The sequence below is a fragment of the Silurus aristotelis genome (genome assembly GCF_946808225.1).
Source record: "Silurus aristotelis genome assembly, chromosome: 5".
NCBI lineage: Eukaryota > Metazoa > Chordata > Actinopteri > Siluriformes > Siluridae > Silurus > Silurus aristotelis.
Window position 1 is genome coordinate 23,919,865 of NC_139578.1, and position 26,120 is coordinate 23,945,984.

The window sequence follows — 26,120 nt, forward strand, 5'->3', positions numbered from 1 at the left end:
TACATAATAGCACTTCATTAAACTGTACTCACTTCATATGATGAGGAATATACCGTTTTTATATACTGCCCCCCATTTCGCAGGCGACTCTGTTCTCTTAGTCCTGCTAAACCCGTAATTTCAGCAACTAATCAATAACAGCATTAGTTGACAACGAACTTCATTATCGATTATTATCAATTAGTTGTTGCAGCTCTAGTGAATACCCCTAACATTTATTTAAAAAATTTTTAAATGTAGATCACATAATAGTGTATTTATTTGAATAGTTAATGTTGGCCTTTTTTTTTTTCCATTTTCTCCAATTTCCTTTCCTCCAAGAGTAGATTAATTAAACTGATTCTTAGTTTGATACATGAATCAACACTATATGAAAGTTAAAACCATGAGCTTGAGTCAAATCAAAAAGCTTTTAATGGGGCTGTAAACAGACTTCATTCCAGTACAAAAAATGTAACATAGTCTTAAAAACATCCAACATAAAATATTCTACATCAATTATCATTAGTAGCCCAAGCTATGGGCATTTTATTGTATTTATTTTTTTTATTAAACAAACCCATATTTCAACCAGCCAAAATAGTGCAAACGTTAGCAGAAACACAATTCTAAAAATACAAACATGCAAATAATGAGCCTTGAATGAGTTGTAATGATAATGGCAAATATCTAACAAAATAATATGTACTTCTGCCATCCTATATCCATAAGGAGTTGTAATTGAATGGATTGGTGAGTGTGTATCCCTGCATGCAGTTAAGGTGGTTGAAGGTGATAAAAATTCTCTTTCACAGAGATATTTATACACTGATGTGTGTGTTTCAGTGTGTGCATGTGTGTGTGTGTGTGTGTGTGGGGGGGGGGGGGGCCCTCTATAATGTCATTCAGCAATTTTTCATGCTAATTTCTGTAGGAAAGAAGGCCAAGACTGTTCATATTGTGCAAGCCAATGTATGTGTGTGTGTGTGTGTGTGTGAAAAAAGCAGGGCATCTACCTGTTTTCAGAATAAGAATTAAATGCTAATCAAATGTTTGTGTGTGTGTGTGTGTGTGTGTGCGCGCACATATACAGTGAATGACAGTGAGAATAGTGCTGTCATTCAAACCACCTGTACAGTAGCCTAGTCACTTTGTTCCTAACAGAGGCTTGCACTCACTCAGTTACAGAGCATTATTACTAAAGCTATAAGACATGTAAAGATGTAAAGAGTGCCAGTTTAGTGAAGAACACAAACAAAAGAAACAAGCTAAATAAAATCAAGCTGGATCAATGATGATATGGTGATCAATGGTAGTTACTCGTTAAAAATCTAAAGGCAGGTGTGCAGACCAGACTACACATCAGCTCTGTGCACCAACATTCTCCACACAGTAAGGAGGGAGTATACCCTGTCTGTGGTGTAGTCAAGGCCATATACAGTGTCTACACATGCTTTTTCTAGTGTGTTCCTGTATGCTATTGATTGTAAACCTATTTATAAGTTTCTGTTTTAAGAAAATTCACTCTGACTTGCATATTAATCTGTGTGCTCTTCAGTGACATCCAAGATTTATACTTTTTTACCCCATTTTTTTATACTTCATTTATCGACATGTAGGTCTGTTTTTACAGGCTAACATTTTCTAAAATTACCACAATGCTATTTGACTATTAGTGCTCTTTAGACAGTGCTTTATTCCTTAAATCTGTCCATCTCTCACACCTCCTCATCTGTACACTCTGCTCCAGACAGCTAATTTATCATGCTAGTATTGCAACAAGGCCATTGCACTTGTCGTGTCTGCAGTAGTTTTGTGTAACTGTCTACAATATCTATCTGCACTGCACTGTGGTGCTTTAAAGAAGAAATGCTTGCTCTTTTTTTTTTAAAATCTAGCTACAAAACTGACTGTTATGACTTATGTATGCGGATGGGAAAATATTTTCTTCTTTTTAACACCATTGCACATAGAGAGTGGCAGAAAACTGCTAGCATCGCAATGAAATAAATGTTCTTATTAGCACCGTAACTGCTTAGCACAATACAATCATTTCTATATAAATCTACTTGATATGTTTCGGAGTGGACTCCACTGGCAGGACAGGGTCAAACAAAAAAACACAGTTTAAGTGCACACTTTCAATAGGATGCGTTTTAAAGAACTTAATAAATGAAGACATTTCGCTGTATTTTTTACAGACTCTGCTGACATGAATGCAGATACAGTTAAAGAGATATATTGTTGAAATACTATTAATGTTAACATTAGTGTGACTAGTGATGGTCAATGTCTACTTTAGACTGCCTACACCACAGGACACAGTATATTTTCACCCATTATGTTACCCATTGTTAGAAAATAGGATATGGACACATGGATTACCAGGAGTAAAACATGATACAGACCACTGCACACCTCCCTTACTTTATGAAGTCCAAGAAGTAAGGGCCAGTAAAGGACTTCATATTTCTAATAACTAGTTTAGTCTGAAACATCTTGGAGTCTCCTGCTAAGTGCTATGATGAAGCTTTAAACAAACTCCGGTAAAGATGTTAAATGGTGCTAATAAATCACAAATAAATTGCATTCATCGCTTTTAAGGAATGCACCAATCGTAACATTGATGGTGCTTATAATGTAAAGGCTAGTGTAGAGTAGTTAGCTTCATGCTAACCAGGCCACAGTGGCCAGTTGACTGTTAGTCAACAGCATGTTTTGGACAAAGTGCATGTTTAGCCCCCAAAAACAGCCCTGTATTCCAATACAGCTTGCAACAGGTCCTCATCGACTTATTCACTTTACAGGGAAGTTTGTACCATCTACATGATACAAGTAGTTACTTGCAGAAGGACAGATTGAGCATGTAGTGGAGAGCAGATTTACTATGCAGTGAACAGAATACCATAATAACATTCCATTTGCTGTCTTTTACAGAATTAAAATTGAGAAAGCAAAATTCAACATATTAAAAGTATATAAATAAGTAATATTTTATTGCTCTCTCTTTGATTGCAGTGCATGTTGGGTAATTTTTGCTCCCTGCTGCAAAGGGTCATTTAACAATCTGATCTTGAGCTAATAGAGTATGCTAATTGATTGGTAATGTGTATTATATCTAAATATAACATCAAAAGGGAAGTGGAGGAGGACGTGTTGAAAGATGCATCAGAACGAAAATGTCCTTGAATTGCAGGGCTTTTAACATGTATCTTTGCCCAAAACAGTTAAATTATATCATCAGGGATTGTTTGTGAGCTGGTTAAGGCTCTAAAGCAGCCTGCCTAGGATCAGTCCCTCTGTGGAGCATGCCTCTTCTCTCACAATCTCCAGAAAGCCCAGCTTAGTGAGGAACTCCAGTCTTAGCCGGTCTGTCGGCTGCACCTCGCAAAACACACCCTGGGAACCTGCAGAGAGAGAGAGAGAGAGAGAGAGAGAGAGAGAGAGAGAGAGAGAGAGAGAGAGAGAGAGAGAGAGAGAGAGAGAGAGAGAGAGAGAGAGAGAGAGAGAGAGAGAGAGAGAGAGAGAGAGAGAGAGAGAGAGAGAGAGAGAGAGAGAGAGAGAGAGAGTTTCCCCACTTTATTTCAGTCATTAACCTGATTTGTATGGGATGTAGGAAGTGTGTAACATTTTAATACGTTGTATTTTTGAGTTAACGATATCATTTCACCACCCAATTCCTATAGCAAGATCCAGATGACAATTACATGCTTGAGTGTGTATCTACTTACAGGAAGTTTTATTTCCATTACAATTAACCACAAAGCTCCTACTTTTTGTGTTGTTTACCTGTAAAATGGTTGATTCCTGCTTAGACTGATCAAGCGTCATATTACCAAAAGCTCATTAGGGTAATAGGAGATGCTCTTGTTGTTGTGTGGTCATAAAATGATGTGAATGTCAAGCTCAATCATTTTGCCAGCTCATTTGATGTGGAACTACACAGAACTAAAAGGTTTACAATCGGCTGAGAGCCGTTTCGTACCGTTAGCTTTGAGTGCTGTGAGCAGGGACGTGAGCAGGCTCCTGCTGACACTGCAGTCCACCAGTTCAGGCAGTGCTTCAAGCCTGATTTGAGATGGGAAGTGGTACAGCAGGGAGTCTGGGTAATCCTGCTCTTCAAGCAAGCTCATAAGTGCCTCCTGGGGAAATGAGAATAGTAAATGCTTTTGTTCAAATTTGTGTGATCACACTGTGTATTTGTGACAGTTCTTAGTGATGGTTTTCCTGGGTTAAACACAGACCTTCTGGGCAGTGTGTCCGTTAGCAACATATGTACGTGTGGGGTATTTGTCTCTTATAGCAGGCAGCCAGGTGGCCTGGCACCTCTTGACAAATGAGCGTACATCCAGAATACCAGCAACACACCCACACACACCCAACTCATCCTCTAGGACAAAGCTGTACTCTGGGCACAGAGCCAGAGATGCACCTAAACACCTGCATACACACACATTAACATGAATATGCCTTTGAAGTTCCTACAGGTACCAGTGATAATGTAATGTTGTTATGGCAGTATAGACAAAGAGAAACCTCTGTGAAGCTACTTCTGCGAGGTTTGCATATTTATTTAACCTGTCCCCGATGAAGTCTGGGTGAAGAACAGTCACATCCTGAGCACCTCTAGTTTTTTGATAAAGCTGGCGAACCATGCGGTACAGCTCCGCCTAACAATGCACAGGATAAGAGCATACAGACATACACAGTAATTATAATGCAGATGTGGATTGCAAAGGGCATTCCCTGTGAACATTTTCCCTGTCATCTATTATTTATTACCTACAAAGTCATTCGCACTTGAATGAATGTCTTTTAATTAGTATAAATGCATTAGTATTATGCAAAACATTTTTTATTGAAATAATATCAACAATAATATAACTACTAAAAATATTTTATTGTTTATTTAAATTTTGTAAGTGCAATGCTGAACTCAAACACTAAAGCTTTGAAAGTGTGATGAATGAAGGCTATTAAGCTGTGCAGTTGTGTAAATTTAGGACAACATTTTTTTACCGCTAAGAAAAGCATTGTGGTATCAGCTGGCCTTGGGTTTACACAATATATCTCACCTTGTCTTTGTGCTGGAAGGGCCGTATGTTGTACAGACGAGAGGTGGGAAAGAGAGGAGGGGGGTGGCTAAACAGCTCACTGCTGGTGCCTACAGGAAGTAGCATCTTCAGCACACACCAGATGGAGAGAGGAAAAGAGAAATTATATACTGCATGAACCATGATCCAGCTGCATTCATGCTGTATCACTTTGCACAATACTAAATGTTATATGTACCTGCACTTCCCCAGACAGCCCTCCTTTAAATGCCCAAGGCTCTGCTTCCACACCAAGAAGCTCTGCCCCTGATGAGGCTCCACACCCTGTTAAGAAGAAGCCACTCAGTCTCACGGGCATGTGCAATATGGCATAGAATTAAAAGAGATACTCACAATGAAAACAGTTTTTCCAGGAACCCAGCGAAGAACTTTCACTTATCACTCGACCCTCTGAAGTTGAGGAGAAAAGAAAACACGGCGAGAGACATAACAAACGATTCAAACAATTTTTATAAAGTAGCACTGTCGTATAAAGATTCTTTCCTAAAATCCTTTCATTTCCACTACTCTCTCTCACCAAGCCAACTGATGAAAGCCTTGGCAACAAGCAGTGTGTTTCTAAGGTCCCAGACATATGGGTAAAGGTCATAGAGTACAGCTCTGTTCACGCTGTTTACCACACTGCCATGCAGAACTGCAATCTCGTCGCAAGCAACCAGAAAGCGTCCTGCCCGCACCCGCCACTCCTCCATCTAAAAAAACAAAAAAAATTATAGAAGTTATAGAATGAACGAAATTAAAAGACTGTATTATGCTATATTTTTTATTGATATTTAATAATATATAAAATAAATTAAATTAAAATCTATATTAAAGGAAGGGCGTAGAGAACAGGAGAGTATTTGTTTATGTAAATTACATTATACCACTTTTTCTTTTCCTTATACCAATACAGGTACTGAAACGTTCAGTATCAGCTGATAGTAATTCCAATCCAATATAGTTTTCTTTAAAACCTATATATATATATATATATATATATATATATATATATATATATATATATATATATATATATATATATAGAGAGAGAGAGAGAGAGAGAGAGAGAGAGAGAGAGAGAGAGAGAGAGAGAGAGAAATGTGTATATATATATATATATATATATATATATATATATATATATATATATATATATATATATATATATATATATCCATCCTAAAGGAATCCAGGCTTGTCTCGTTATATGTAAACATTTCCAGTCGTAAAATAAATTCCCTTCCAAATTTAATACTAATCAGATATCCAGTTTCCGTTATATGATCTATTATTTTTGCTATTAGCCTGATACAAATACTATATATAAGATCATTTATTACTAATTTTGAAAAAATTACAAGCCATTTTTATTAATAGGAACATTTATAATCTATCTAAGAATTATTTTGATCAATAATTAAAAGATTATTTAAAACCTTTCAATCTGCAATGCTGGAATTAAGGTCTTTTGCATGTGTATCCAGAACAGGCTCCAGTTTCCAATTTATACAGACCAGTATAAAGCTATTACTGAAGTCTGAAAACGTGTAACTGAATGAGCGAGTAAACAAGTGAGTGAGTGAGTGAGTGAGTGAGTGAGTGAGTGAGTGAGGATTTCTAATTGGATAATGTGTAGGCACTTGTGTGTGTTTTTCTGTCATCTAATGGTGTTTTTATAGTACTGTCTCTCCAAGTACTAAATTATTTATTCATATAATCGTTTACAGAAATTGTTTTATGCTTTTCAGGGTTGCTAGGCATACTGAGATTATCGCAGGAATATTGTGTGAGATACAAACAAGGCAGCATATACACTACCTGGGCCACCAAAGCAGTTATTTTCACTATTATTTTACATGGCAAAATTAGTCTTGATATAATGACTTTGAACAAAACTTAATGTACAAAAGACACATCAGTCTCCAAACCTATTTCTTTGATATAGAGTTTGTCTATACTTCAAATACACACACCCACACACATAGACCATTCTTTCACACACATAGTGACCTTCTGTGGTTGCATCTTCTTGCTGCTGCCGTTGACACTGACATAATGGCAGTGGCTTTTAAGCCAGGTAAGTGCCTGCAGCAGGTTCTGGGCAGATGGGCCATGCTCATGTGGTAAGTAGTACAGTCCCACCAGCAGTTGCACTTGGGCCTCAGTAAGTGGAGATTTCCCAGAACATAAACTCTTTACTGAAGCCTTCTCCCAGCCATGGCCTCCAGAAACCCGCTCCTCACTCTCAGTCTCAGCCGAGACCTTCAACACTGAGGTGGAAGAAGAAACCAGAGCCCCAGCAGCAGATGGAGATTTAGACTGGGCTCCATGCAGATTGTCTAAGCATTCAGGAGGTTTAGGTTTGGAGGAAAGAGCAGATGGTTTCTGTTCGGTAGGCCTGTTCTGCCGTCCTATTGAGGAGAGATGTCATAAAGAATTTAGAAATGAGAAATGCCCATGTATCTAATTAAATCACACTGCTGAATTTATATGTTCCGAGAAAATCAGCTCTTTAAGTTTTACACTGACAGATTACAAATCAGATGATTGATGGATTGGTCAAATAAATAGAATTCTGATTTAGAGTGCCATAATGCAACTATAACATATCGTTGCGCATATTTCAAATATGTACGCATTTGCAGGAGAAATTATATTTTGAATATTTCTTTAATTGCCTATTAAAGCAGGTTCTACTTAACATTCTTTTGCCTGAGGAACAAGAAATAATGTCTGTATTTTCATTCATTTTGAAATATGCCAAACTGTAAAGTGGTAAAAAATGTTAAATGAGCAGAATTTGGCATATGGCAAATCACATTTACGATTAAATTATAAGTATTGCATAAATGTTTTATTAATGCTGTTTGGTATTTCTATTAGTAAGATTTATGCATAAATCAATAGGAAGAATTAATGACATTTTGTGCATTTATGCAGAATTGCAGAATGGTATAAAAGTACGAGTGTGAAGTACCAGGCTGTAGAGGTTGGTGCAGCTCAGTCATCCAGTCTTTTAGTGCAGAAGAAAGAGCTCGCTCCGGAGAGTACTGATGACCTTTACCTACACAGGAATGGTTTAGTATTAAATGCTGAAGGGAACGATAAATGTAAGAGAAGAGTGTTATAAATTATACCCATAATGAGGTTTTATTTTGCCTTGGTATGGCAGACAGATAATTAGTGTACTATACAGGGCATTTTAATCACATTCAAATATATTCATAATGAGGTCTAGTGTCTCTGAAACCAGAACTGATATAGTTTACATGTATTCACCATTTAATTAGAATAACAGTGTCTTAAAACCAAAGTTATAGACTGTATGAATGTCTTTGAGCCTTTACAAATGTTTAAAATATAATCAAATTATGTGGCTGATCACTTAGTCCCACCTTCCTCAACCACAGACATTTTTTTACAATTTCTCACAATCCTTCATTTAGGTGACATGGCCCATTTACCACATCAGAACGTATTACATGCAGTTGAATTCTCAATTTCCCACATAATCTATCATCACCCAACCTCCTGTAATTTTTCCATTCTTACTCTTCCATTTGCTTTTCCCTTTCCTCTTACCTTCTCTCTTCTCTTTCCCTGCTTTGTGCCATGTCCCAAGTGTGTGTAGAGGAATGTAGTTTGCTTCAAATTCGCAGTTAGGGTTCAGCAGCAGACCCCTGAGATGAGCTTGGAGGCCAGAAGGACGGCCCTTAAATGGCCCTAGGAAGACTCGGCGTGAATCGTAATCGTTAGCGTGAAGATTGTCCCACACCAGCGGAGGGCGCTGTAACACTGACTGCACCTCCATCAGCGAATCAGCGCTCAGCTCCCGAGAGATGACCTTATTTCCTGTTGAATGAAAGATATATAAGGGTATTGATGAGAGAAGATGGTGGAATAATTGATCTGTACTCATTCTGACACATTATAACAAATACAATATAGAATACAATATAAAGCAATATATTTATAAACTAATTAATCTAAGTTACAGATTTAGGGTTAGGGTATATTTTTGCATATATAGTATAATTTTAAGATGCTTTTATGTGCATATTCACAGTCACAGAAACAGAGTGTAGAGACATTTTCTTCACTTGGAAATTAACTGTTGTCTTAAAATGTAATATAAAATAAAGCGTTTTCATATATGTCAGTATGTTTACCGGTCCAGATGACTGAAATGCGGGGCAGGAGATCTTCTCCCACTGTCAGCAAGTATGGAGACTTAGACACGCTGGGAGAGCAGAGTGAGCTGCAGTACTCTGAGAGAGAGAGAGAGAGAGAGAGAGAGAGAGAAAGAGAGAGAGAGAGAGAGAGAGAGAGAGAGAGAGAGAGAGAGAGAGAGAGAGAGAGAGAGAGAGAGAGAGAGCAATTCTATCTAGATAAATTAGATTTTCTATCAAACACTAAAGACCAGTGATCATCTGCATTACAGTACAATGCTTGCAATCTCTGTCTCTATTGACATAAAGCAAATGACAAAGTCAGACCTCAAAGATTTACCACCATTGCTTCTATTATTAGCATGTACTGTAAACTTGAGTGTTGTTTACAAAATGACTACTATTTTTACTTTATGATTCCTATCTGTACATATTAATAAAGAGCAAATGTACATGTTTCCCTGCTGATAACAAACATGGGAACTGGCCTACCAGTTGGGCAGAACAGGAAGACAGCTGGCTCCCCCAGGAAATGGAAGATCTCATTGGTCACAGACACCTGAGCATGAGCAAATGAGGAGAATGCCTCACTATCGGCTTGACACATTGAGTGGTCGATGTCATCAAACAGAATGGCAAATGCCTGGCAGCCCAGTTCTGCCACCTAGTAGTGAGGACAAAAAAAACAAAAAAAAAAACAAGGGAAAGTAGAGCAGGCTTTCGTATGAGCTAAAAAAAAAAAAGGGATATTTTAATCCCAATAGGCCACTGGTAAGCTGAGCGATAAAGTAGGGCTATGTGGGGGTGTGTGGAAGTGTGGTTGTGTGTGCAGTTAAGGAGGTGGAAGCTAATAATAATTGCCCTTGTCCTGCATTCATTGCTCCATGCAAATAGATTTAAAAGCAGACATATACCTGTGTTTGTGTATGCACATATTCGTATACCTGTCGAAGTTTACGCTTCAGAAGTGTGAGGTCTGAGGAGCTGGAGAAGACAATATCCTGACCAGGAGAGAGAGCATACACAAATCTCAATCCTCTCGACTCAGCTTCATGCACCAATGCTTTCAGCTGGGCTACAGAAACAGTAAACAAGAGTAAGACTTAAACATTAAAGAGGCTTAATCATTTATGGACAGCAATAAACTAAATATACAAGTAAATAATTGCCACATGTTAAGCAGTCCTTCTACCTTCCTCCTCTGTTGAGTACACCTCTCTCCACAGCAAACGGTGCTTCAGGTCATCTTTAGGGCCGTACAGATATGTGTTCAAACCCCATCTTTGCATCCTGTGTGTTTAACAGAAACATTGACGAAGAAAATGCTGTCTTTAATGGCTCATAAAGCCAAAAACAGAAAAAAACAAAATAGTTGCATTATCTATACACTATGGCCAGTTGTTAGCATTGACTGTAACATACCGAATAATTTGTGCGTTTATTATTTATTGAATTTATAGTAGCTAACTCTGAGACTTAGTGGCAGTGCCAGAGGATGCTCAAGAATCAAAGCCTCCCTGAGGGAAAACTCAGAGTACAATGACACTGAGTATGAACAATTATAGAATGTGACTTGAAGAGGTTGTATCAAAGCCAGTAATTATAGCTAGTAACTATACTAGTCAAAGTGCATCTTAGAATGTTTGGTAAAAATATAGCGATGTTTGCCTTTGCTTCTGAAAATTACGTTTGTATGACCGCTATATGTTTTTTAAAGCATTCGCTTAGATTAAATGCTTCTCTTTCTTAATTGTCATTTCTAAAAAAAAAAGTTTCACATGGACCAGATTTACACAACATTTTAACAAGGGTACGTAATATGTAGCTTAAGCTGCTTAATACATATTTATAGAATTATGCTTGTAATGTCTAGGCTTCAAAGCAATTCTGACAAAAATATGTAAAAATGTCCAGACTTAAAAAATTATTCACAGTTTGAATTAGATTTTGCATAGTTTGTAATAGAATTGCAACTGATGCTGCAGGGAGAAGATAGCCTAAAATTAAAAACCTCTTCCTTGATGCTGGTTCTATTAAGAACTTCCCCAGATGAAGCCACTGAAACGAGTTTGCGATAAGATGGTGCTTTTAAAGACTATAAGTGGATTTAGCACAAACAGCATGTAAGGCAGCAGGAGAGATGCTACACTTTACCTAATTATCAATACCAGCGCAGTCTGAATTATTATCACAGTTTGTCCATCTGCTGTAACATCCAGAGCATTAATGCTTTATTACTGCATGTATTGTAGTGTATGCAAGTATGTAGTGAAGATTTTACTTTTGACTCTTTGTATTACTTGCATCTGCATTCATTTTATCGGTTTTATATTTTATAGGTCACATGACCAACTATGCATGCTGTTTCATTGAGGCTGATCTTGTGCAGGTAAGGAGATACTTTACAGTTCAATACACGTTTGGGTTTCATATTTATAGCTCTGGAACGATATTTAATGCATTCACTGAGAGTCTTTTTCAAAGATTTTCTGTTACTCTGGATACGGATATGACTCTGAGTGAGTAATCAATAGACAAATAGATCTGAAACACAAAGTTTTGCCTGTGGATAAAAATAATTTATTCAGATTCATGCTGGATCCTGAGTCTATCACAGGAACACAGAGTGCGTTAAATGGTATTCCAGACACACTCGCATGAAAGCACTTGCACCCAAGGCGATTCAGACTAGCCAATTCAACAACTGGTTTATGTTTTTTTTTTTTTTTTTTTATAAATTAAGTACAACATAGCACCTGGAGAAAACCCTTGTGAGCATTCAGAGAACAAGTAGATATATGGATATAAAATCACGAATAATGTGCGAAATCAAAAAATGTGACATGGTGTATAATAAGTGTGAATACACCTTGAAAAAAACAGCTGTATGTGTGAGAGCTTGGTAATGGAAAGTGTGTTTGTGCATTTGTGCGTGTGCGTGTGTGTTACTATAATAAGAAAAAGGCAGATGGCCCAAATATATTGAAGTTTAGCTGGAGTTGCTCTAAAATATTAAAGCCCACCTCCTGAGGGTTGCCCTTGTGCCAGATATGTGAAGCCTGCAGCTCTTTGCTACTGCATATATAAAACCTTACCACCGCTCTCTCTCTCTCCCTAACCCATTTGATTTTCCCCACCTGTCAGTTCTACCACTCTCCATCTCAAACCAGCAGGAACTCTCTGTTCTCACCTGGGTATGTCTTCTCACCAACTGCCCACTTCAATCTCTTCTTCAATTTCTCTTGCTCATTTAATATTTTTCTTTTTTTCCCCAACACTGAACATGGACCGATGCCCTTTCTCTCTTTCTAACTCTTTCTCTGTTTTTGTTGTGTGGGTAGAATGTTGTCACTTTTTCTCTCTTCCTGTCCAGATGGTGTCCTGTTCATTTGTGGTCTTCTCTTACAAACTACAAATAGACATTTATGCCCACTACTAGCACATAATGTTACTGAATGAGAAAAGAATTAAACAGTAACACTGGTGAGAGAGACTTCTTCAAAGACTTGAAGAAATGCAGATAAATGAAGTAGAAATCTAAATTAGAGCAGCAACAATTCATGGACAAATTTTTTCTTAATCGCAAAGCTGCTTGAAATGTTTATGTGCTGAAGAAGAGAAGATAGAGTTTACATTTACATGTTAATAATTATAATGCTAAGCCACAAAGAAATTCGGAACGGATTCAAAAGAAATTTGAATGAAATTTGGTGAAAGTAAGGTAAACTGCAGTGTGTATTGACAACTGAGCTACAAGACAAATCATGTTCTTCTATTTCATCTGAAAATAGATATGGTATACAGTTGGTTGGTTAAGTAACAAACCAGCACCTGGTTGCATTTGATTTAAAAAGAAACTTTCTTTATGAAATACTTTCATATAATTAGACAGCTTCAAAAGGGAGTTATTTAACATTGAAAAGAAAGGATAACAAAGAATAAAAAAAATGAGAGTGAGTGTTAGAGAAAAAGACGCAATAACCCCTCTTTAATAAGATTAAACTTTACCTTTCGCCCACACACAAAAAGACTTACACAGACATGTTTCTCCTGCACACTTGATTTAACTTGTTTCTCTCGCTCTCTCTCTCTCTCTCTCTCTCTCTCTCTCTCTCTCAGCTATAAAATTAATTCTCACTTCCTCCATCTCTCTCTTTCTCTCTCTATCTATCTATCTCTCCCCTCTTTCACTCCAGTCGCTCTCATCCAACGCCTTACATCACCACAGTAATCATCACTTTATCGATTCCCACCTCGACCAGGGAAAATGGAGCCAGTCTGCGTCACTCATTTCTCTGAGGAATGATGGTAAAGGCACTGGGGCCTGTGAAACTGCAACTTAGTGGAGCCATGCCAGCACCAGTCAGTGCCCAGCCGCTCCTACTGCAAAGGCCATTTGCCAACAAACTGTGCAACTCAGTCACAGCTTATGCAAGAAAGGGGACTTGTGAATACAGATGATCTGAACATTGTTCTGAACACTGTTCATCTGCAATGCATCCTAAACTATATCTGGCATTGAGAATACTCACCACTGAAACAGCACTTTTCTTTGCTCCATGGACCAGGGCCGCCCATAGAAACCTGCAGGAGGGGCCGAAACACGTTAGACCCATGTTACACATGAGTTAATTTACACACTCATTAACTGTATTAGGCAAAATACCCTACAGTCCTTAATTAACTTTATCTTACACACTGCCTTCTTCAAATGCACAGAATGCACATGCAGGAGGATTGCAAAATTAGGACCACATTATTTTTATGTGGGTGTATAAGATATTTCCATCTCCGACAGGTATTAATTATTTGTTTTGTCTGCATTTAATTTATAGTGTCTGTGTTTCTACTCCGTCTATCCCTTATAACCCAGAATATCTATTATTAATCAGTAAAATAAATACTGGTCTGAATATTTGAATCTAATCTACAATAACAATTCTGTATTTTCAAAAACACTCCTTGTGTCTTAAATTGGAAGACATTTCTGTTCGATTGTCTTTGTGCATATATCCAGAGAAATGCAGTACTACTAGCAATCATGGTCTTCACCTGCAGTCAACTGGATGGGGAAAAGAACAACAACAATAATAATAGTGAAGCTAAATAAATTTACTGTTAAATTTCAAGACAAACTTGCTGCTTGCATATTGCTGTATGTGTTCACTTTTAGTACCAATGTGCAATAAGAAAGTGCACAATTATTGTCACTACGAGCATCTCCTGGTGTGCATGTGTTGTGTGTGTGTGTGTGTGTGTGTGTGTGTGTGTGTGTGTGTGTGTGTGTGTGTACAGCTTGCAGGGTTAGTATATATGTATTTTTTGCCATAAGCAGGCCGTGTGCTGCTGCAGGACTGAAGGGGGACAATATACAGAGAAGATAGACTTCCACACTGACATTTCCCCTGCTGAGAAGAAGATTAAACCATCCAGTAATATTACATGGACATCAAGACACAAGCTGAGCCAATTAAACTGTGTATGTGAGTGTGTGTGCGTGCGTGCGTGTGTTTCCGTAACTTAGTGTGGAACAAAAACATATCTAGCAGCTTTGACCTTGCGGTGACATTTACCTGGTCCTTACGTGCAAAAACTTTTTCAAGGCAAAAAGTTAAAAAATGTATTCCCAAAATTAAAAGAACCCAAAGTCCCTTAACTGCTTTTTGGCATCCTGTTAAAATTGCAAATCACTTCGGTTGGAAATATCTTCTAGATAATTAGTAATGTAAATATGTAATATAAATGTTTCCTTCTGGTTACAGAGATTGAGGTTAGCTTTAGGTGTTGGGAAAGCATTGTGTATACATAATTATTTTAGTGGAGGTCCTTGGAATAATAGTAAGAGAAACGTGTGTATGTGTATGTGTGTGTGTGTGTGTGTGTGTGTGTGTGTGTGTGTGTGTGTGTGTGTGTGTGTGTGTGTGTGTATTACTGCCTGAACAGCCTCTATTCACTCTCGCTGAATGTGGCTATTTATAATGCTCTGAAGCTGCATGAAATGAATCAGCTGTTCTACTACTCTAGAAAGTAAACCCAATTTAATATATTGAAGAGTAAAATCTGACCAAAAACAAAGCACTCCATTATATTTCTAGATTTCTTTTGTCTCAGTGGTAAATCACCCAATCGACTACCCTGTCCTGCAGAAGTGATGATCCTCGCACCGTCAGATCGGGTATCATACCTCGGGTTTACAGGATGGAGAAGAAGCTTCTTACCTTCAACAACCCCGCAGAGAAACTCATCTTTCCCCTCCATGGCTGGGATTATGGCTGAAGATAAAAAGGGGAAGCTCGTGTGATCAGCACACACTACAGCTCTTATTCTGTCTCCATCTCTTCATCCTCTCCCTCTCCTTCCAGGTATATACACAGCCGAAGGATGCTTCACTTCACTGAAGCCCAGTTGAACCTCTCAATGCCCAGGAGTCTGGTTCTGATCGCGCAGATCTTGATGGCATTAGTGAATCATTCCCGATTGTTGTAGAGTGAAGAGAAGATCACCGCCTCTGCTCCAGTCTGTTTCTCTGACTGCCCTCATGTGTCGCTTGCAAATGATTCGTTCTTTTTAATGAATCTCGAGGTTGAACAAAATGAACCGATTCGCCTTCGATATTATTATTATTAATATTAACAATAACAATAATACTTATTATTGTTATTGTTATTATTATTATTATTATTATTATTATTATTATTATTATTATTATTATTAATAAATAATTAATAGTAGTATTATCCCCATTTTTTATATCTCATTTTATAAAGATTAACGTGGGGTTCCCTAATTAATAATATCCTAAAGGCTACATAGAGCTGTTAATTTATTTATTTACATATATCATATAGTGAATTCTGTAGAAATGTTTAGCTCTGGAGCTGCTCTAGATCACTTCCTCTCCCGCCCTGTTGAATCACTAGTGAATCAATTTAAATGACTCGGATCTTTTTAAAAGAGCCGGTACAGGGTAACGCCCCCCCCCTTCCCTTTAGCTGATTGTCAGTTCTGCTGCTCTGTACAGCAATATTTCAGAATGAAAATTACAATCACCTGTAATGAAATAAAAATAAAATAATAAAGTAATAAATAAAGATAAAGACACTGGCTGTACGGAATGTGGAAAAAATCATGTCGGAAGTGTCCCTGTATTTAGGAAATAGGTACTTTCAGTATTATTTTGATCGAACAATAGTAAGGAAGTAAATAATTAAGTGTATTGATAAATACATTTATTGAGAGATTTATTAAGCATATTTTCTTCTCCCGACTTTAATATTTATATATGGATTTGGTAAAATGTATTTCAGAGCAAGAATAAATATCTATAAAAAAAATACATAATAAATAAAAAAAAATAATCAGTCTATTGTTCCGTCATTATTTGTTGTCCCGTTGCTTAGTTACGGAGTAGTTGCTTATCAGGGTCGCGCGCTAATCCGAGGACGCGCTCACCCCACAAGTGAGCAACAATTTCACAGGTTTCTCCACGTCCGGTGAATCTGTGCTGTTAGAAATACATTTGTCGTAATCTCTGAATTATTTGTGCAAAATGGCTTCGAAAAAAAACAAGAAAGGGAAAGAGTCGAAAAAGCCGGAGAAGGTAGAAGTCAGCGAACAGGACGCAGAGAGACAGGCGCAGTTACACCAAGAGTAAGGGGAAGGCGACATCTCGCGCGCGCGTGTGTGTGTGTGTGTGTGTGTGTGTGTGTGTGTGTGTGTGTGTGTGTGTGTGTGTAACAGCATTAACAACATATGGGTTTGTGTTTTAATTCTTAGGTATGATACTCTCACTGATGTACTCAGGCATCTCAGGAAGAGAGCAGAACAACTGTATCCTTATTGCACACACACGCACGCACACACACACACACACACACACACACACACACACACACACACACACACACACACATATATCACAGACTTAAATAACTAAATCCTTACTGCATGCACACACACACACACACACAACACACACACACACACACACACACACACACACACACACACACACACACACACACACACACACATATCACAGACATTAAATAACTAAATCCTTACTGCACGCACGCACACACACACACACACACACACACACACACACACACACATACACACACACACACACACACACACACACACACACACACACATACACACACACACACACACACACACATTAAATAACTAAATCCTTACTGCATACACACACAGTAGAAATGACATCATTCTTCTTGAGGTTTTGGCAACTTAACTTGTTTTAACTCCAGACGGAGAGAGAATGAGGTTCTTGAAAATGAGACCAACCATATACACAAGGAGAGTGTAAGCTTGCTTGCACGCACACACACACACACACACATACTAAAAAGGATACACGGCTTAGGGCAAATGGCCACGTTGTGGGTATGAATAATTAATTTGTTACATTGTGAAATTTTTTTGTGCTCTGAACTGACAATTTTCATGGACGAAAAGGTAAACAAATTCTCATTTCGTAGATAAAAGATTTACATTTTTGATTAAAATGTTAGGAATCTCATGAGTAATTTTTTAAAGTGTTACATAATAATAAAAACTTTAAAAGCAAAATCAAAAAAGCACCTTTTATATAGTAGTGGGGAGACCCACAAGTTTGTGCATAAAGTTTAAATGATTCAGAAACACCCGATGAGAAGTGGTGATTAAAAAAAAAATTCAAAAATCTTTATATAAAGATGTAAAGACTGGCGTGTGTATTTGAACTATTTTAAAATGAGTATATGCACAATTTCCTGTTTGTGCAATAGAGGGCAGCAGAGAGCTGACAACAAATATCATAACTGCCCATATACACCGACCAGTGTAACATAATGACCACCAGCCTAATATTGTGTTGGTCCTTATTTTGCTGCCCGAACAGTCCTGATCTGTCGAGCATTAACAGCATTAACTTCTTCAGCATTTAAATAATGCATGAATTATATATACATGCATTCAGATACAGATCAACGAAATACAGTTTATTGTCTACCAGACGATGCCTTTTCATATATATATTTACAGAAAAAAAGCAAATATAGACACATATCAAGCAAATCCCAGTTTTGTACATAAATAATAAAGTACACTCCACTAATTAGTGTTAGTACAGTGTTACATTTTCTATAATATAAAATCTATAAATCTATAATGTATAATGTACAATTAAAACTTCCATAAAAAGAGATTAATCAGGTTTGTAACATGTTTTTTGTCTTGAATAATTCTAATAGAGTACTATGCAATAACTATGCTTAAAGTTCTGCCTCATTTGTTTCAAAGAAAAATATATTTATCTATTTATTTATTTTATTTTTTTTTATGGGTAGGAAGATTACATCTTATACATGTCGAGACTGACACAGAAGCGCCAGAATGCGATTCTTGCTCTAAGAAATCAGAGACAACAGAAGCTCGAAGAGTTTAGTAAACAGAGAGAGGCGATGCAGGAGAAACATGATGAGCAGCTCAACGGTATGTATGCATTTTTGTGTGTATACATTGTGTGCATGAAAGGGTGTGTGTTTGTGTGTGTGTGTGTGTGTGTGTGTGTGTGTGTGTGTGTGTGTGTGTGTGTGTGTGTGTGTGTGTGTTTGTGGATAATGTGTAAAAAATTGTTTTGGTCATAGTCTGGCATTTGCTGAAATAAAATACAAAATATCCATGTTGCTGTGGAACTGTTTGAACCATCAACATCCAAATAATGAAGCCAAAGAGGTATATTTTTCTTGCCTGCCAATCATGTTATATGAGAACACCTCCCTCTCAGGAAAGTGGAAGCACAACTTTTAAGGTTCTGACTTACTGTACCGACGGCCAGGGATTTGAGTCACAGCAACACAAAGGCTGCCACTGTTGGGCCCTTGAGCAAGGCCTTTACCTCTGCTCCAAGAGCACTGTATCATGACTGACCCTGTGCTCTGACCCCAATTTCCTCATGTGCTGGCAAATGTGAAGAAAGAATTGTGCTGTAATATACAGTACATGTGACAAGTAAATGCATCTGTATGTCATCAGCATTGCTGCCTGTGTTATAAATGTTAGAGACAAACCTTTTAATAGAATTTTTGTTTATATATATTTAATATTTGTTTTATATTATAAAATAATAAAATTCTGCTGAATGTTTTATTTTTGCTGTGTTTGTGTGTGTGTGTCTTTTAAGGCCTGAAGAAGGAGATCTGGAAGATGGAGACTGAGCTGTCAATGCTGAATCCAGAAATCGCTCAGATTGGGGATGTTAAGGTAGCCATAAAAAAACTCTCTCCTGTGTGTGTGTGTGTGTGTGTGTGTGTGTGTGTGTGTGTGTGTGTGTGTGTGTGTGTGTGTGTGTGTGTGTGTGTGTGTGTGTGTGTTACCTTTAAGGGTATAAGGACAGTTAGCTTTTGGGTAATATAGTTAACTCTGTGACCAGAGGTCATCAGAAGTCAGTGAAGTACACATTTGATTATAAGAATCAAATAACCCTCTCAATGACAATATGATTACAACTATCTAAACAAACAAATAGCATTCTTATTCTTATTCTTATTACTGTTATTATTATTAATATTTTACTGGTCACAGATACACAGTTTATGAATAATTTATGCACATTTTATTTGTGAAATTATACTTAAATTTTTTACTATTTTAAGGGTATAATTCACATATATATATATATATATATATATATATATATATATATATATATATATATATATATATATATATATATATTTATTTATTTTGCTTTCATGTGTGTGCATGTTTGTGTGTGTGTGTGTGTGTGTGTCTGTGTTATAGAGTCTGCGGCAACAGCAGCTGGATAGTATAGCTGAGCTAGAGCAGGAGATGATAGCCACATGTCATCGTCATTTTGAAACTCTTCAGATTCTTAAAGCTAAAGGCCTCACGGAGAATGAGCAATACAAACCTCCAAAACATATGATGTTTGAACTTTACCTCAAAGCTAAAAAGGTGAGAGTAGATCTTACTCATGTAAACAAATAAACCGATTCATGCATCTTCCATATTTATTACATGCATCACTGAATTATTGTCGTTCCCCACACACAGGAAGCATCTTTCTATATACTGTCATACATAAGAGATATTTCTTGGGAGAACCATTATCTGCATGATGAACTTCAGCACCTTGTTGAAAGAGCTCAATCACTCCACAGACACCAGCAGCTTCTGCAGACACACCACAGGGATCTGCTGCTGGAGAGAGATGTTTAGGAGCTGCAGCACATACACACCTCCATAGCAGGTGCTGATGCCAACTAACACATCCTGGGATACCAATAATAAACCATGCTTTGATTTGTTTTATATTTGTCTAACTGAAACATTGTACATGTTGATCATTCTGTGTTTATAGGTTTTGATGTGGAAAATAGATTTGAAGTCATTTTGTAATGGGAAACTATTTTAGTACAGTGAAACCCCGTTGTACGAGCAACCTATAGTACGAGCAAAATTTTAACCTGTTTCACAAGCAAATTTCGAAGGAACGAGCAAACCAATGCTGCTGGTTCCCCGTTTTCGGCGGTGGGTCACATCAGTCGCTTAGTTGATGACGTATCACTCTGTCGCTCTTGCTGTTCAGTGCAGCAAAAACGTAACTGTGGCAGCGGGGGCGAGGCCGAGCGGCGGTTAGTGAATGGAGGGCGGGTCCGGGAGCAGATAGGCAGGGGATTGCCTCACCTAAAGTTAAGGTGACCTAATGATTGTTCTCTCTTTTCAAGTGATTGGAGGGTGCATTTAAGGAGGAGAGCGTGTGTGTGCGTGCGTGCGTGCGTGTGTGTGTGCGTGCGTGACGGCGTTTAGTATACAAGAAAAGCGGCGCTTTTTACGCCGTTCATAGAGTCATGTAGAGTCTCATCCAATCAATGATGAACAGAACCAGACCGGACCAATTCAGCACAGATCATTTGTGATAATGTTTAATGGCTTTACCTGGCCAAGTTTCCATTTCTATTCTTTAGTGTTTAAAATTTTGAGAAAAGGATTTGTACCGATTGACCGAGCTGGGAAGGATGTACTGCAAGTTAGAGCAGTAAAAGATGAAGAGGGAAATGTGTTGACTAGTGAGGAACGTGTGTTGAGAAGGTGGAGGGAGTATTTTGAGCAGCTAATGAATGAGGAAAATCAGAGAGAGAGAAGGTTGGACGATGTGGAATTGGTGAAGCAGGATGTAGATAGGATTAGTAAGGAGGAAGTGAGAGCAGCGATTAAGAGGATGAAGAGTGGAAAGTCGGTTGGACCAGATGACATACCGGTAGAAGCGTGGAGATGTTTAGGAGAGATGGCAGTGGAGTTTTTGACCAGATTGTTTAACAGGATTTTGGAAGGTGAGAAGATGCCTGAGGAATGGAGAAGTAGTGTGCTGGTACGGATCTTTAAGCATAAAGGAGATGTGCAGTCTTGCAGTAACTACAGGGGAATTAAGTTGCTCAGTCACACCATGAAGTTATGGGAAAGAGTAGTGGAAGCCAGGCTGAGAGAAGAGGTGACCATCTGTAAGCAACAGTATGGTTTCATGCCGAGGAAGAGCACCACAGATGCCTTATTTGCTTTGAAAATGTTGATGGAGAAGTATAGAGAAGGACAGAAGGAATTGCATTATGTATTTGTGGATTTAGAGAAGGCGTACGACAGGGTGCCAAGAGAGGAGTTGTGGTATTGTATGAGGAAGTCAGGTGTGTCAGAGAAGTATGTGAGGGTGGTGCAGGACACGTATGAGGACAGTGTGACGGCAGTGAAGTGTGCAGTAGGAACAACAGACTGGTTCAGGGTGAAGGTTGAACTGCATCAAGGATCGGCCCTGAGCCCTTTCCTGTTTGCAGTGGTGATGGACAGGTTGACAGACAAGGTCAGACAGGAGTCTCCCTGGACTATGATGTTTGCGGATGATATTGTGATTTGTTGTGAGAGTAGGGAGCAGGTTGAGAAGAGCCTGGAGAGGTGGAGATATGCGCTGGAGAGAGGGGAATGAAACTCAGTAGGAGTAAGACAGAATGCATGTGTGTGAATGAGAAGGAGGGCAGTGGAGTTGTGCGGTTGCAGGGAGAAGAGGTGGAGAAGGTGGAGGAATTCAGGTACCTGGGGTCAACAGTGCAAAGTAATGGTGAGTGTGTTAGAGAAGTGAAGAAAAGAGTGCAGGCAGGGTGGAGTGGGTGGAGAAGAGTGACAGGAGTGATGTGTGATAGTAGGGTATCTGCAAAAATGAAAGGGAAAGTTTATAGGTCTGTGGTGAGACCTGCGATGTTGTATGGATTAGAGACAGTGGCATTGAGTAAAAGACAGGAGGTGGAGCTGGAGGTAGCAGAGCTGAAGATGTTGAGGTTTTCGTTGGGAGTGACAAGGATGGATAAGATTAGAAATGAGTTTATTATTGTATTACAAGACAAAACTAATCAATGCTTGTGTTCATTAAATAAAAACTAGAGCAAAGTTTCTGCAAAAATCTGAATCTTTGAATTTTTTATAACAGCTTTGGTAAAAATTTTGTTGCAAGATCCAAATGTATTTGATTGTCAAAGAATAAATCAGAAAACAATTTTGGTGTGGCAACTGGGCACTTTTATTTCACCAGCATTCCAGAAGACCTCAACTTTGACGTGCATTGCCTTAACTACAACCTCTTAACATATTTACATAGTAAAATAATGACTATTAAAGTCATAGCTGCAAGCTTTTTTGGATCTATACAAATGTAAAAAGGTGATTTCACCGAGAAAAAAGAAATGGGATGTTTTGGACACCGTTTTTTTGGTGTCAACAAATAAAAACCTAAAAGTGATACTGTATAATAGAACATACTGTAAACAAACTTGAAAGGTTCGCTCTATGTTTTGTACATTTAATGAAAGTCAACCATAACATGCAGCCATAAATTCTATTTTGGGATGAACTTGTCCTTTATGATTCATTTAAAGATGTCAAAAAAGACAAAACATTGCAAAGGATGTCTAATTCTAATTCTGCTTGTGCACCACCAAGTGGATTAAATTGTGCAACAAGTTGCTTCAAGGTTGCATTGTCCAAAGTGTAGTGATTTTGTGTTACTAGTACTCTGTCTGGCCAGTCAACCATTGCTGCCCCCTGCATTCTTGATGTTGTTTCTCCTTGTTCAGATGGTCCTTGAAAAACAGTTTCAGCTGCTGGCCCAGATCCTCTGCTAAAGATTTCTTGCATTACTGTGGTTCTTTGTCCTTGTTGTTCCAGGCAGCCTCGGACAAAAATCTGCATGTCTTTTAGTTCTCAGCCCATGATTGTTCCATTATCGGATGAAGGGAGTTAAGTCCCTGTTGATCCTTGGCAAGTAGACATAATGAAGAGCCCAAAGATGCATTTCATTGTCTATGTCCACTATACTTTCACTCTCCAGAAAGTGGAAGAGATTATAATAAACATTAGTTAATCCATGTCACCCCAGAGCCTCTCAATACGCTGGTTATGAGTGCTCCTGCCTCTCTCTGAGCCCCTGAAAATGTTCATCATCACACAGACATCATTGTTTTCTCCTCCATGATCTGTTCTGACCCTAGAAGGCACTCCATACCTGGCCACAGCATTCAAAAAGCAATTCATTACAGTGGTGCTGCGGTTGTTGTTTGAAGCATGGAGAAAGACTATAGGCCGACTGTAGCCATCTTTAACACCATGAATGACAATTCTCCACCTAAAACACAACAGAGGAACGCTGTTATAATATAAGGAATTAAGAGCAAAAAGAAAATACATTACAGTACATCTTCCTATAACGAATATTTTAATAATAGGAAGTTCATGAATACTTTTTTTTAACATATACTTTATTAAATGTTACTTGTATAAAACAAAAAGCATACTCACGTAACGTGTAGATACATCCTTTGCAATGTTTTGTCTTTTTTTACATCTTTAAATGAATCATAAGAAAGGACGAGTTCATCCCAAAATAGAATTTATGGCTGCATGTTATGGTTGACTTTCATTAAATGTACAAAACATAGAGAGAACCTTTCAAGTTTGTTTACAGTATGTTCTATTATACAGTATCACTTTCAGGTTTTTATTTCTTGACACCCAAAAAAACGGTGTCCAAAACATCCCCTTTTTCTTTCGGTGAAATTTGGTGAAATCACCTTTTTACATTTGTATAGATTCAAATAAGCTTGCAGCTACGACTTTAATAGTCATTATTTTACTATGTAAATATGTTAAGAGGTTGTAGTTAATTTAAGGCAATGCACGTCAATGTTGAGGTCTACTGGAATGCTGGTGTTTTCTGATTTATTCTTTATGACAATCAAATACATTTGGATCTTGCAACAAAATTTTTACCAGTGCTGTTATAAAAAAATCAAAGATTCAGATTTTTGCAGAAACTTTGCTGAAGTTTTTATTTAATGAACACAAGCATTGATTAGTTTTTTCTTGTAATACAATAACGCCAATAAAAATTTTAAACACTAAAGGATAGAAATGGAAACCTGGCCAGGTAAAGCCATTTAAACATTATCACAAATGATCTGTGCTGAATTGGTCCGGTCTGGTTCTGTTCATCATTGATTGGATGAGAACAGTTCATTATTACTGGCTGTGGAAATCAATGGGTGGTGACTCATAATACTATAAGAAAAACGCCCTAAAAGACGCGCGCACTGTGCAACCAAAACGCCGTTTTGTACGCCGTCACATGACTCTATGAACGGCGAAAAAAGCGGCGCTTTTCTTGTATACTAAACGCGTCAAATACGGCGTCATTTACGTATTTTCACGCGCTTTTTACAGCGTTTGTGATCACAACGGCGTATTTTACGGCGCCAATACTGTTTAATGTTAACGCGTTTAATCTAAGGCGTAATTCTGACCCTTTTGGCTTGCCATATTGCTGCGTGGGGCACTAGGCAGACCGACACAAAAAAACAAATAAAAGTGTCTCCCATATTCATACGCTCTCCCACAGTACCTTTTTTTTGGGTTTTATATTTTTATTTCACTAGAAATCTTCCCAAGAAGATTCTCGTCTCCCTAGAAAATCAGTGATGGTGCAGTGAAAACGAAAGTAAATAAAATTACCATGGAAACCGAGAAGGTTACGAGCATGGTGCGCGCCTCACACTCGCAATCAACCACTATCACATGAGTTAGTGTTAAATTCTGTTTATATTACGGTAATTTGCGGTGTATTTGTTTTTAAAAATAGGTTACAAATACTTTTTAAGTGCAGAAATAAGCGATCGGATGAGATCTCGGAGGGGATTAAATCACTTTTACATTCATTCCTATGGGGAAAATTAGTTCGAACATACGAGCAAATGGACACGAGCAATTTTCAAGAACGAATTATGCTCGTACAACGGGGTTCCACTGTATTAGTAGTTTAGTTGTCACTGAAATGTTATGTAAGATAAATAAATACAAAATGCCACCCTTTGTGTTGGGTAACTGAAAACAAATACAGAGCTGATAAATTCAATATTGATTATCCTTATTCAATAAATATCCTTATTCAATAAGGATAATTATATGACCCACTCCTCACCCTCTGGAAAATAGTGATTCCAGCTCTTAAATAATGATCAGATCATTTCTTTCTTAACAATTTAGCGCTCACAAAATAGCTCATTTGACTAGTTATCTTATCTTCAGTATAACAAAATTATCGTCTTCATTGCATTTTGTCTTCATTGCACTACTGTATTAAAATATAGTTATTATAAAATAAAGCTATTGGGCTTTTATTTTTACTCACTGAACTAAAATATGATGCAGCTTCTCCCAAAGGTGTCATGTTCAAGATTGAATTGTAATTATTGGAATTGTTACCTATCATCTCATATCATCACAGGAGTAAAACAGAGTACATGTGTGTTAA

At 37.8% G+C, this 26,120-nt stretch overlaps 2 protein-coding genes across 3 annotated transcripts; one reads left to right on the top strand and one right to left on the bottom strand.

Annotated features, from left to right (window-relative positions):
- Nucleotides 1-396: 396 nt before the first annotated feature.
- On the bottom strand, nt 397-15,891 carry LOC310726148 (protein O-GlcNAcase). Of its 2 annotated transcripts, none has more exons than XM_083541449.1 (17): nt 15,463-15,891; nt 13,777-13,828; nt 10,437-10,534; nt 10,189-10,319; nt 9,737-9,908; nt 9,245-9,343; nt 8,658-8,927; nt 8,053-8,139; nt 7,086-7,486; nt 5,611-5,785; nt 5,427-5,483; nt 5,272-5,357; nt 5,055-5,159; nt 4,558-4,649; nt 4,224-4,419; nt 3,965-4,121; nt 397-3,386 (listed from the first exon to the last, which is right to left on the bottom strand). In XM_083541449.1, the coding sequence occupies exons 1-17, from the start codon at nt 15,500-15,502 to the stop codon at nt 3,250-3,252; spliced, it is 2,355 nt and encodes a 784-aa protein (XP_083397575.1). In that variant the 5' UTR covers nt 15,503-15,891; the 3' UTR covers nt 397-3,249. The 2 variants fall into 2 exon arrangements, with proteins under 2 accessions (XP_083397575.1, XP_083397574.1); XM_083541448.1 differs by having other exon boundaries at nt 4,516-4,649; nt 15,463-15,872.
- A 764-nt stretch (nt 15,892-16,655) lies between these two features.
- On the top strand, nt 16,656-20,725 carry ccdc166 (coiled-coil domain containing 166). The gene is made up of 7 exons (XM_083541547.1): nt 16,656-16,894; nt 17,021-17,074; nt 17,518-17,572; nt 18,598-18,742; nt 19,434-19,513; nt 20,054-20,227; nt 20,327-20,725. The coding sequence occupies exons 1-7, from the start codon at nt 16,794-16,796 to the stop codon at nt 20,489-20,491; spliced, it is 774 nt and encodes a 257-aa protein (XP_083397673.1). The 5' UTR covers nt 16,656-16,793; the 3' UTR covers nt 20,492-20,725.
- The last annotated feature ends 5,395 nt before the right edge of the window (nt 20,726-26,120 follow it).

Excerpts from the sequence above, each read along its gene's own strand:
- LOC310726148 (XM_083541448.1), bottom strand. The coding sequence starts at position 15,502 with ATGGAGGGGAAAGATGAGTTTCTCTGCGGGGTTGTTGAAG. Across the intron at positions 7,487-8,052 it reads GCACCAACCTCTACAGCCTG|GACGGCAGAACAGGCCTACC; the intron begins GTACTTCACACT and ends TCTCCTCAATAG. Across the intron at positions 5,358-5,426 it reads CTGGAAAAACTGTTTTCATT|GGTGTGGAGCCTCATCAGGG; the intron begins GTGAGTATCTCT and ends TCTTCTTAACAG.
- ccdc166 (XM_083541547.1), top strand. The coding sequence starts at position 16,794 with ATGGCTTCGAAAAAAAACAAGAAAGGGAAAGAGTCGAAAAAGCCGGAG. Across the intron at positions 17,573-18,597 it reads ACCATATACACAAGGAGAGT|GAAGATTACATCTTATACAT; the intron begins GTAAGCTTGCTT and ends TTTTATGGGTAG. Across the intron at positions 18,743-19,433 it reads ACATGATGAGCAGCTCAACG|GCCTGAAGAAGGAGATCTGG; the intron begins GTATGTATGCAT and ends GTGTCTTTTAAG.